The following is a 13079-nucleotide window of genomic DNA, read 5'->3' on the forward strand; positions in this document are numbered from 1 at the left end:
TACTTGGTGGTTGAATTCAATGCAAGTCCTCTCCAAATTTCAAGTCAATTGGATGAAAATTTAGGATTTTAGAAATTTGGCCTATGTTGACCATTTGGCCGATGTTGACCTCAAAAATGCTTGGTGGTTGAATTCAGTGACCAGATATGCAGGTGGTCTTCAAATTTCAAGTCAATCGGATGAAAATTGAGGATTTTAGAAATTTGGCCTATGTTGACCATTTGGCCTATGTTGACCTCAAGAGTACTTGGTGGTTGAATTCAATGCAAGTCCTCTCCAAATTTCAAGTCAATTGGATGAAAATTTAGGATTTTAGAAATTTGGCCTATGTTGACCATTTGGCCGATGTTGACCTCAAAAATGCTTGGTGGTTGAATTCAGTGACCAGATATGCAGGTGGTCTTCAAATTTCAAGTCAATCGGATGAAAATTGAGGATCTTAGAAATTTGGCCTATGTTGACCATTTGGCCTATGTTGACCTCAAAAATTATTAGTGGTTGAATTCAATGACCAGATATGCAAGTGGTCTTCAAATTTCAAGTCAATCGGATGAAAATTGAGGATTTTAGAAATTTAGCAAAGTTGGTGACCTTTGGCCTATGTTGACCTTTTGACCTATTGACCCCAAAAACAATAGGCTTCTGGCATTTGACCAACTCTACCACTTGGTGAAGTTTGGTGAAGATCGGTTGAAAATTGTGACCTGTAGGCCGGTGACAAACAAACAAACAAGAAAACGTCATGCGTAGCACGATACTTGCAAAATACGCCCTCCCCCAAAAGTTTTCAATGTGACATGATGGCCTATGGTGACCTCAAAAATACTTGGTGGTTGAATTCAGTGACCAGATATGCAAGTCCTCTTCAAATTTCATGTCAATTGGATGAAAATTGAGGATTTTAGAAATTTGGCCTATGTTGACCTCAAAGATACTCGGTGGTTGAATTCACTGACCAGATATGCAAGTCCTCTTCAAATTTCAAGTCAATTGGATGAAAATTGAGGATTTTAGAAATTTGGCCTATGTTGACCTTTTGACCTATGTTCACCGAAAATATAATTTGTGGTTGAATTCAGTGACGAGATATGCAAGTCCTTTTCAAATTTCATATCAATTGGATGAAAATTGAGGATTTTAGAAATTTGGCCTATGTTGACCTTTTGGCCTATGTTGACCTCAAAGATACTTGGTGGTTGAATTCACTGACCAGATATGCAAGTCCTCTTCAAATTTCAAGTCAATTGGATGAAAATTGAGGATTTTAGAAATTTGGCCTATGTTGACCTTTTGACCTATGTTCACCTAAAATATAATTTGTGGTTGAATTCAGTGACGAGATATGCAAGTCCTTTTCAAATTTCAAGTCAATTGGATGAAAATTGAGGATTTTAGAAATGTGGCCTATGTTGACCATTTGGCCTATGTTGACCTCAAGAATACTTGGTGGTTGAATTCAATGCAAGTCCTCTCCAAATTTCAAGTCAATTGGATGAAAATTGAGGATTTTAGAAATTTGGCCTATGTTGACCATTTGGCCTATGTTCACCTAAAATATAATTTGTGGTTGAATTCAGTGACGAGATATGCAAGTCCTTTTCAAATTTCAAGTAAATTGGATGAAAATTGAGGATTTTAGAAATTTGGCCTATGTTGACCATTTGGCCTATGTTGACCTCAAGAATACTTGGTGGTTGAATTCAATGCAAGTCCTCTCCAAATTTCAAGTCAATTGGATGAAAATTGAGGATTTTAGAAATTTGGCCTATGTTGACCATTTGGCCTATGTTGACCTCAAAAATTCTTGGTGGTTGAATTCAATGACCAGATATGCAAGTGGTCTTCAAATTTCAAGTCAATCGGATGAAAATTGAGGATTTTAGAAATTTAGCAAAGTTGGTGACCTGTGGCCTATGTTGACCTTTTGACCTATTGACCCCAAAAACAATAGGCTTCTGGCATTTGACAAACTCTACCACTTGGTGAAGTTTGGTGAAGATCGGTTGAAAATTGTGACCTGTAGGCCGGTGACAAACAAACAAACAAACAAACAAGAAAACGTCATGCGTAGCACGATACTTGCAAAATCCACCCTCCCCCAAAAGTTTTCCAATGATACATGATGGCCTATGTTGACCTTTTGGCCTATGGTGACCTCAAAAATACTTGGTGGTTGAATTCAGTGACGAGATATGCAAGTCCTCTTCAAATTTCAAGTCAATCGGATGAAAATTGAGGATTTTAGAAATTTGGCCTATGTTGACCTTCCGATGATGACCTCAAATATACTAGGTGGTTGAATTCAGTGACGAGATATGCAAGTCCTCTTCAAATTTCAAGTCAATCGGATGAAAATTGAGGATTTTAGAAATTTGGCCTATGTTGACCATTTGGCCTATGTTGACCTTTTGGCCTATGTTGACATCAAATATAGTTTGTGGTTGAATTCATTGACCAGATATGCAAGTCCTCTTCAAATTTCAAGTCAATTGGATGAAAATTGAGGATTTTAGAAATTTGGCCTATGTTGACCTTTTGGTCTATGTTGACCTCAAATATACTTGGTGGTTGAATTCAGTGACCAATTATGCAAGTCCTCTTCAAATTTCAAGTCAATTGAAAGGATAGGCAATTGAATTGATAGGATAGGATAGGCAGCCGTGAGGAGAATGGCGCGCTGGTTGCGTGAAGACTGCAGTACCTCAGAGATCGCGTTGAGGAGATTTTCCCGCCCGCCTCGATCACCCGATATTTCACATCTCCTCAGGACTCTGCGCTTCGGGCCCCTCCACCCATCCGAAGCGCAGCTTGACTCAGCTGTGGGACGAGGCATCCTTGAGGATAATGGCGCGCTGGTTGCCTGAAGACTGCAGTACCTCAGAGATCGCGTTGAGGAGATTTTCCCGCCCGCCTCGATCACCCGATATTTCACATCTCCTCAGGACTCTGCGCTTCGGGCCCGTCCACCCATCCGAAGCGCAGCTTGACTCAGCTGTGGGACGAGGCATCCTTGAGGATAATGGCGCGCTGGTTGCCTGAAGACCACAGTACCTCAGCGATCGTGTTGAGGAGATTTTCCCGCCCGCCTCGATCACCCGATATTTCACATCTCCTCAGGACTCTGCGCTTCGGCCCCTCCACCCATCCCAAGCGCAGCTTAACTCGTTAACAGTTAAAATAAACTTCACGAACGGTTGACTTATTGTGCTTTCATCATTTCATGGCCAAATAATTGAGGTGATGAAGCTTGTCCCGAAACCTCGATATGTCAATGCGTTGGACATTTTGTCTCGGGAATGATATTATAACAATACAGGTGATGGACATGACACAAAGTCCCGCGTGGAATGCCGAATACAACAAGGTCCAGGTGCGAGATGGACTTTGAACCGTTTAATATCCAGATTTAGTGAATTATCTCATGTTTACAAAAAGTATTCACACACTGGAAGACGTGAAGGTTTGAAAAATTCTGGATGCTTCCAACCAGGTGAAGTCCGATTGGGTGGATCAGTGACGTGGCTGATGTTGCTCTGAACAATCTAAATGGCGATCATCACGTGGTACGAGCAAAGGTAGCTCCATAATACATTAATGACACGGGCTCATGTTAGCAGCACAGACAGGCATGACGTCATTATATATGTTAACAGTTTCAAGTCATTTTCAAGATATGCAAGTCCTTTTCAAATTTCAAGTCAATTGGATGAAAATTGAGGATTTTAGAAATTTGGCCTATGTTGACCATTTGGCCTATGTTGACCTCAAAAGTACTTGGTGGTTGAATTCAATGCAAGTCCTCTCCAAATTTCAAGTCAATTGGATGAAAATTTAGGATGTTAGAAATTTGGCCTATGTTGACCATTTGGCCGATGTTGACCTCAAAAATGCTTGGTGGTTGAATTCAGTGACCAGATATGCAGGTGGTCTTCAAATTTCAAGTCAATCGGATGAAAATTGAGGATTTTAGAAATTTGGCCTATGTTGACCATTTGGCCTATGTTGACCTCAAGAGTACTTGGTGGTTGAATTCAATGCAAGTCCTCTCCAAATTTCAAGTCAATTGGATGAAAATTTAGGATTTTAGAAATTTGGCCTATGTTGACCATTTGGCCGATGTTGACCTCAAAAATGCTTGGTGGTTGAATTCAGTGACCAGATATGCAGGTGGTCTTCAAATTTCAAGTCAATCGGATGAAAATTGAGGATTTTAGAAATTTGGCCTACGTTGACCATTTGGCCTATGTTGACCTCAAAAATTCTTGGTGGTTGAATTCAGTGACCAGATATGCAAGTGGTCTTCAAATTTCAAGTCAATCGGATGAAAATTGAGGATTTTAGAAATTTAGCAAAGTTGGTGACCTGTGGCCTATGTTGACCTTTTGACCTATTGACCCCAAAAACAATAGGCTTCTGGCATTTGACCAACTCTACCACTTGGTGAAGTTTGGTGAAGATCGGTTGAAAATTGTGACCTGTAGGCCGGTGACAAACAAACAAACAAACAAACAAACAGATAGAGTCACAAACACAACCGACCAATATACTTGAAAAATCTTCGATTTTGCAAGTAACAAGAAGACGTCATGCAGAGCACGATGCTTGCAAAATCCACCCCCCCCCCCCCTCCCCATCTCGGAAAAAAGGTTGCAATTTATCCAGCAAATTTTCCATTTCATCAAGATCAAAATTGACAGTCTTGATCAAAGCTCGGGTTAATAGGATGAAAAGTAACGATTTTTTGATGAAAATTGATGATTTTATAAGTTTGAGTAGACCTTTGACCTTTTGACCACAAAAATAGTTGCTTTCCCAATTCAGTGAGGCACTTTGCAAATGCTGTTAAATTTTCAAGTCAATCAGATGAAAATTGATGATTTTAGAAATTTGACCACCAGATGACCTTTGATCTTTGAACTCAAAATCAATAGACTTCTCAATTGTGACGACCTCTACAACTTGGTGAAGTTTCGTGAAGATCGGTTGGAAATTGTGACCTGTAGGCGAGTGACAAACAGACAGAGTAACAAAGGCAAGCGACCAATATTCTTGAAAATCTTCAATTTTGCAAGTAACAAACGTGCAAATGAGACAGACTGACATATGAGGAAATTGTTCAATTTTAGTCATAACAAACTGACCCAAATGCAATACTCTCTCCTCTGGCGAGGGTAATTAAGAATGTTCAAATTTAACAACAACGAAACATTTCGTGAGATGACGAATTCTCATAACTAGTGTGACTCGGCACGCTATGCGCTCCTCACTTCACGTCATTTCAGAGGAGTAGGCATCTTTGACCATTTTGGTGTCTTTTGGGTCTTCAAGGTGTTTTTGGGTTTTCAGGGCCATTTGGGTCTTCAGGGTCTTTTGGATCCTCTGGGCCCTTGAGAGTATTTTGGGCCTTTAAGGTGTTTTGGGTCTTCATGGTCTTTTGGGTCTTTGGTGTCTTCAGAGGCTTTTGGGTCTTAAGGGTCTTTGGTGCCTTTTTGGTTTTCGGGGTCTTCAGGGGCTTTTGGGTCTTTAGGGTCTTTTGGTTCTTCTTGGTCTTTATGGGTCTTGGGTCTTCGGGGTGTTTTGGGTCTTCGGGGTGCTTTGGGTCTTCGGGGTGTTTTGGGTCTTCGGGGTGTTTTGGGTCTTCGGGGTGATTTGGGTCTTCTGGGTGTTTTGGGTTATCGGGTCGTTTTGGGTCTTCTGGGTGTTTTGGGTCTTCTGTGTGTTTTGGGTCTTTGGGGTGTTTTGGGTCTTCAGGGTGTTTTTGGTCTTTGGGGTGTTTTGGGTCTTCGGGGTGTTTTGGGTCTTCGGGGTGTTTTGGGTCTCCGGGGTGTTTTGGGTTATCGGGTCGTTTTGGGTCTTCTGGGTGTTTTGGGTCTTCTGTGTGTTTTGGGTCTTCGAGGTGTTTTGGGTCTTCAGGGTGTTTTTGGTCTTTGGGGTGTTTTGGGTCTTCGGGGTATTTTGGCTCTTCGGGGTGTTTTGGGTCTTCGGGGTGTTTTGGGTTTTTAGGGTGTTTTGGGTCTTCGGGGTGTTTTGGGTCTTTGGGGTGTTTTGGGTCTTCGGGGTGTTTTGGGTCTTCGGGGTGTTTTGGGTCTTCGGGGTGTTTTGGTTCTTTGGGGTGTTTTGGGTCTTCAGGGTGTTTTGGGTCTTTGGGGTGTTTTGGGTCTTCTGGGTGTTTTGGGTCTTCTGGGTGTTTTGGGTCTTCGGGGTGTTCTGGGTCTTCGGGGTGTTTTGGGTCTTCGGGGTGTTCTGGGTCTTCGGGGTGTTTTGGGTCTTCGGGGTATTTTAGCTCTTCAGGGTGTTTTGGGTCTTCGGGGTGTTTTGGGTCTTAGGGGTGTTTTGGGTCTTAGGGGTGTTTTGGGTCTTCGGGGTGTTTTGGGTCTTCGGGATGTTTTGGGTCTTCCGAGTGTTTTGGGTCTTCGGGGTGTTTTGGGTCTTCGGGGTGTTTTGGGTCTTTGGGGTGTTTTGGGTCTTCGGGGTGTTTTGGGTCTTTGGGGTGTTTTGGGTCTTCGGGGTGTTTTGGGTCTTCGGGGTGTTTTGGGTCTTCGGGGTGTTTTGGGTCTTTGGGGTGTTTTGGGTCTTCGGGGTGTTTTGGGTGTTCTGGGTGTTTTGGGTCTTCGGGGTGTTTTGGGTGTTCTGGGTGTTTTGGGTGTTCGGGGTGTTCTGGGTCTTCGGGGCGTTTTGTGTCTTTGGGGTGTTTTGGCTCTTCGGGGTGTTTTGGGTCTTTGGGGTGTTTTGGGGCTTCAGGGTATTTTGGGTCTTCCGGGGTCTTGGTGGTCTGAAGGGTCTTGGGGGAATTAAAGGGTCGTCAAAGGTCTGAGGGGTCTCAGCAGTCTTAATGCAATAATTAAGAGGGTGGTAATTTATTTGAAGAAGAAGACGTTTTCGTCGCATATAAACATACATAGCGACAAACATAACCATATTAGTGGGGCGGCTTAGCCCAAATATTCAAAAGAATTGTGCATTTTGTGAAACAAGCACCAAATTTGGCACAAATGTACATTAATATGTTGCGAACATTTTCAGATATTGGGCCACTTGAAATTCTGTAATTTTTTTTTTCAAATTTTTTCAAATTTCGTAATTTCAAATTTTTTGGGTGACACCGTCACAATTTCGGTCTTCGAGGCCGGCCGATAGGCAAAGTGTGACCGGAAGGGACGAGGTTCTCCTGACCACGTGGCCCTCGATCTGGGAAGCGAGAGGCGTTCCATTAGTGGACGCGCCCCTCACGCCCGACTTTTGGGCGGCCCCGGCAGGCCGTTTGTTTTGACGTTCCGTGACAGGCCCCGCACCCCCACCTCCGGGCCGACCGGAAGCTTGTGCTGAGTACATCATACCTGAACAACTCAGTGAGGCAGAACACAGCAGTGCACACCAGGGTGACCCCTTCAGTGCATAAACCAATTAACCTGTCCACTGCAGGGCATATAGAAATGAAGTTATTTTCTGCATATAATAATAATATAAGTTCAGTTCTATATAACAATTTCTGTTATCACCACTACCACTACAACTACCACTACTACAAGCTTTGTCTGGAATTTTGTGGACTAACAGACAAACAGACATACAGACAAGCTGGGATCAAAACATTACCTCCTTCCACCATTGAGTGTAGAGGTAAACATCATGGAAATTATATCATGCCCTAGATTTAATTCATGCTTACCCGTGTATTTGCTTCACTGGTTCACAAGGTCTTTTGCATACATGTAATTCAGACTCTCGTCTTCATTGCTGACCACACAATGTTCGCAACATATTAATGTACATTTGTGCCAAATTTGGTGCTTGTATCACAAAATGCACAATTCTTTTGAATATTTGGGCTAAGCCGCCCCACTATATCGGCCGGCCTCGAAGACCGAAATTGTGACGGTGTCACCCGAAAAATTTGAAATTACGAAATTTGAAAAAATTTGAAAAAAAAAATTACGGAATTTCACGTGGCCCAATATCTGAAAATGTTCGCAACATATTAATGTTCCTTTTCTGCCAAATTTGGTGCTTGTATCACAAAATGCACAACAGGTTTGCTATGCTGCTACACTATATACGTTTGCTCTATTGTAATAAGATATGCAATATAAGGGACATACAAACATCGCTTACATTTTGAGTTAATTACCTAATTATCTCACCACTGGATGGAAATTAAATAAAAGGGCTCCATTCTTTTGTGGGCATCTATGTCATGAATCATCACGCCGAATTTCAAAACGATCTGTTAAACTGCCTCGGAGGAGAAGGGGAAAAAACGAAAAGATGTTAATGGACCCACTGCCTGACTGCTTGACTCACAGAATGATGGACGGAAGGATATTGTTGTGGCTTTCACAGCTCATCTCGACTCCGTCATAGACAGCTAGAAATTATTAGATAAGCTGAAAATTTTTTATTTTATTTTTAATTATGTTATAAAGAATTCTAAAAAATTCCACTTTGACATTATGGGATATTACTGTATATCAGTGACAAAGAAAAAAATCTCAATTTAATCCTTTTTTAATTCAGGCTGTAACACAACAAAAAGTGAAAATAGCTAAGGGGTGTGAATACTTTCTGAAGGCCCTGTACAATTTGGTCGCTGCATGAGTACAATTAGGCCTTGTTCTATTGGCAAGCTGCTATCCAGTTTATTGTATAAAGAGTTTGCACACATATGTCGCAAGCAAGAAAGCCATATTAAATCACAATGGCAAATCAATGGTAGACAATGGAAAAATAATCACACATGTGGGATCTAAACCTGGAATCCCAGCATGCTAAGAGATGTCACCACACAGGTTCACGAGTATTTCTACTGAAGGAAAACAAACATCCAAATGAAGACCTGAGTGGACGAAGTACTTAAGTCACATTTTTGGGCAAAGTGAGTGGGAACCAGGAACTCCATCTGCAGTATGGTAACAATCCAAGTCTGTAATAATTTTGCATGCTGATATTTCGTGACTCAAGTACTTCTACTCGGGTCTTCAAATGGTGTTAGCAAGTCAATCTTTTCAGTAAGTTAATACATTTGTTTCTGGTGCTTACCAGCTAATACATCCCCTATTTCCTTTAGGCTCATTTCTAGAGTTTTACTGTAAGCCTCAAGATCTCTGCTAGTTGATAGTGTGCAAAGGTAACAAGACACACTTGTGTCCCTAATGCAATAAACAGAAATTAGTCCTTCAGGAACTATTGGCAAAAAAAGCCCTGCTTGAATATTTGGTACATGGGAGGAGAAGATGTCCTCAACGTATTGCAGTTGGTATGCTGGATCCAAGAAAAATTCTGGAAGATCGCTCAAGTTTTGTTGGTTGTCCCTCAAGGCAAGGCGGTAGAGAGCAAACAGGTGTTGCTCAAAGCCCTGACCTAGGGGTAGATGGTGGGTTAGGAGGGAGAGGGTGGGTGAGTGTTTCGTGGGTTGGGATGGAGGGGGTTAGTGGGTGTTAGGTGGAGGGGCAAGGACTTGGAGCTTTCTTTAATGGTTCCAATGGTATCATTTTTTTTTAATTCTACAACAGGAACCCTTTCGATTTTAGAATAAAGTGTGATGGACAAGGAAGGAGCACACAAAATTTTATATAGTAGTACTTCTCAAAGTAATAGAAAATATGTAAAAGTACACACAATGAACACACAAACAACGACAATCACAGCTATGACGACAGCAACATCAACAACAACTATCGCAGATGCCTCTTCATGGAAGATATCCCCCCACCCCCCCCCCCCCCCAACAACATAAGATGGTGGTCAGATTTCACACACTCTTCTGTGCTGCCAGGATTCGTCAGGACATCACGGTCAGGGTGCCGGTTGTATCCCGTGCACCGGTTCACTTCCTCTCATCTGCGACACGAACCCCTCACAAACAACCATTCAAATCACCACATCACACTCATAAACAAATCACATATCCACAACTAACATCTTTTTCTCCTTCTCTGGAGAGGGACTTTCCTCTGCCAGTCCTCCCCTTTCTCCTCCTTCTAGCCAGATACAATGGGATGGATAATATAGATGAAAACAATGAGAGATAGATGGGTGGATGGAAAAAGCAAAGAGGATGCTATAAAGGGAATTAACGGGGACCAAAGTAGGCCATAAAGTATACGAGGAGGATGAGGAAACAAAAAGAGGCAAAATAAACGACAGACAACGTTAAGAAAATTGAAGAGGAAGTAGAGTAAACGAATGAGGAGTAGAAGGAAATGACAAGAAAAGTAGAGGAAGCGAAGAAGGAGGTTATGGATTTCATGGAAGCAGGGCAAAAGTATTGGTTTAAACCTTTGCTGGGACAGGAGAGGAGAAAAACAATTGAGGGAAATGAGGATCATGTGATCCCAACAAATGTGAGAAAATGTGATGAAGGCTGATTGGATGGTGTAAAAGAGAATGTCCTGGGTTATGCCTTCATGAAACCCCCGGTGGGACCAGCAGAGTGAGTGAGATTGAGTGTGCTTCAAATGGATGGGAGATGGGGAGTGTGCTCGGGCAGGAGAGTGTGGAGCAAATGCTGACGCAGATGGGGAGGGAGTAGATAGCTGGAATCACTGGAGTGTTGAGCCCTCCGGGCGCAAATAGTTCACGGGGTTAGAGGATGTTGGGCCCAAGATGGCCTCACAATGGCCGGAAATCCTGGTCCAAACCATAGGAACTCGATCCGTGCCTTTTGCGCCATATGACAATAACAGCGACCTGGGGGCGTTTTTGGTACATTTCTATTTGTCGTGCACAGCAACGGCTGGGGCCAGGACAAAGGTGGGGTGCATTTGGTGGCAGAATTACGTGCCACTGCAGCAGAAGTTCTAACAACCATGCCTGATGCCGCAATGTCTTTAATTAACCTCATTTTGGACGTAAAAAGCCGTTTTGGCATGGAACACAGCAGAGCGAGCTTGTTAAATCTCAGCTTGCAGTGCAAAAATGAAAGCCGTGATCAGTGATAGTGACAGCAGTGATAGATGGTAATTAATCCACATGGGAATTGGCACATCTTATTCGCCACGAGGTGAGGAACGCACATTAGGGCATGGCAGCAGCCAACCAGGACATCTTGGCTCTGGATCACTTCATCCAGGCTATGCTGGACCTGGACCTAATGGTCCAGCTGTCAGTGTGGCGCCAGACCACCGTAGACAATGCAGCTGACACCACAGGCCGCTGGGAGGTGATAATAATAATAATAATAATTCATTTATTTTGTTTAGCGCTTTTCAAGAAGCCCAAAGGCGCTTTGACAGAGTGGAAAACATAATGCATAACAATACATGAAAACAACAATTGCAAAAAGACAAGAATCAATAGGGAAATATTTAAAGCAAAAGGAGGGAGAAGGAGAAGTGATAGTCAGGGGTTAAATGCTGTGGGTTGAATGTTGAATGCAGTGTTGAACAGGTGGGTCTTTAGTGATGTTTTGAATGTGGTGAGTGAGGAGGAGTCTCTGATGGTGTGAGGTCGTGCGTTCCAGAGGGTGGGAGCAGCGATGGAGAAGGCCCTGTCCCCCCAGGATCTGAATTTGGTCCGGATGGAGGGGGTCAGGAGGTTGGTACCAGCAGAGCGGAGGTTGCGGGTGGGAGTGTGTCTGGAGAGGAGGTCAGCCAGGTAGGATGGGGCCAGGTTATGGAGGGCTTTGTATGTCAAGAGGAGGATTTTGTAGTGGATTCTCTGGGGGATGGGGAGCCAGTGAAGCTTGTAAAGGACGGGGGTGATGTGGTCACGGGTCCGGGAATGGGTGAGTAGACGGGCAGCGGAGTTCTGAATGTATTGGAGTTTATTGGTGATTTTTTAGGGTGAACCATAGAGGAGGCTATTGCAGTAGTCCAGACGGGAGGTGATGAAGGCGTGGATGAGGGTTTCTGCAGCCGTGGAGGAGAGGGATGAGAGGAGACGGGCAATGTTTTTCAGGTGAAAGAAGGCTGACTTTGTGAGCTGTTTAGTGTATTTGTCGAAGGAGAGGGTTTGGTCAAAGATGACGCCAAGATTCCGGATGTGAGGGGAGGTGGATACTGGGATACCGTCGATGTTGAGGGCAAAGTTATGGGTGGATTTTGTGAGCGTTTTTGGGCCAATGATGATTATTTCAGATTTATCACAGTTAAGCTTGAGGAAGTTGATTTGAAGCCAGGATTTTATTTCAGTGATGCAGTTTGTCAGGATAGAGTGGGTGTCGGTGGAGACGGACTTGGTGGAGATGAAAAGCTGGATGTCATCGGCGAAGCAGTGGAATTGGAGACGATGACGGCAGATCAAGTGACCGATGGGGGACAGGTAGAGGATGAAGAGGAGGGGGCCAAGTAACTGAACCTTGGGGGACACCTTGGGGGAGGGGAGCAGTGGGGGATTTGCAGTTATTGATGGAGATGAACTGGCGTCTGTCAGAGAGGTATGATTTAATCCAAGAGAGGGCAGTGCCGGTAACGTTAAAGGTGGTTTCAAGTCGGGTGAGGAGGTGGTGTGATCGATGGTGTCAAAGGCAGCGCTGAGGTCGAGGAGGACGAGAATGTTGAGGTTGCCAGCGTCAGAGGAGAGGAGAAGGTCGTTGGTGATTTTGAGGAGAGCAGTTTCAGTACTGTGGTTGGAGCAGAATCCGGATTGGAATGTTTCATACAGGTTATTGGCAGAGGTGATGTTTGAGTTGAGTGGCTACAGCGCGTTCCAAAACTTTTGACAGAAAGGGTAGTTTGGAGATGGGTCTGAAGTTGTTTAGGGTGTCAGGGATTAGACCAGGTTTTTTTAGAATGGGGGTAACAGCAGCAATTTTGAGGGAAGGTGGGACAATGCCTGTAGACAGGGAGGAGTTTATTGTTGCAATGATAAGTGGAGAGAGAGCAGGGAGGGAGGCCTTGACAAAGCTGGAGGGGATGGGGTCAAGAGTGCAGGTGGCAGTTTTCATTCCTATGAGGAGTTCAGAGAGGTCAGTAGGGGAGATTGGGGAGAACCGAGACAGGGGATGGCAGGACAAGGGGGGGCAGGTGGTTGGAGGGGGAGCGGGTGCAGCGGTGGTCAAGCTGTTGTAGATGTTGTCAATTTTGCGTTGGAAGAAAGAGAGGAAGGAGATGTAGTTGTCTACTGTGAATGACTGGGTGGTG

At 43.7% G+C, this 13079-nt stretch overlaps 2 protein-coding genes across 3 annotated transcripts in view; one reads left to right on the plus strand and one right to left on the minus strand.

Moving 5' to 3' along the window:
• LOC144889489 (uncharacterized) overlaps nucleotides 1-13079 on the plus strand; it is an 880122-nt gene that overhangs the window by 410601 nt on the left and 456442 nt on the right. The window lies entirely within an intron of this gene.
• LOC137412766 (carnitine O-palmitoyltransferase 2, mitochondrial-like) overlaps nucleotides 8488-13079 on the minus strand; it is a 113131-nt gene continuing 108539 nt past the window's right edge. For both annotated transcript variants that reach the window (XM_078769809.1, XM_078769799.1), the window contains one exon: nucleotides 8488-9357. In XM_078769809.1, coding sequence (XP_078625935.1) covers nucleotides 9011-9357 — 347 coding nt within the window. In that variant the 3' untranslated portion in view covers nucleotides 8488-9010. The remainder of the gene's footprint in view (nucleotides 9358-13079) is intronic.

The sequence above is a fragment of the Myxine glutinosa genome, chromosome 1 (assembly GCF_964187855.1).
Source record: "Myxine glutinosa chromosome 1, kmMyxGlut1.1, whole genome shotgun sequence".
Taxonomy (NCBI): Eukaryota; Metazoa; Chordata; class Myxini; order Myxiniformes; family Myxinidae; genus Myxine; species Myxine glutinosa.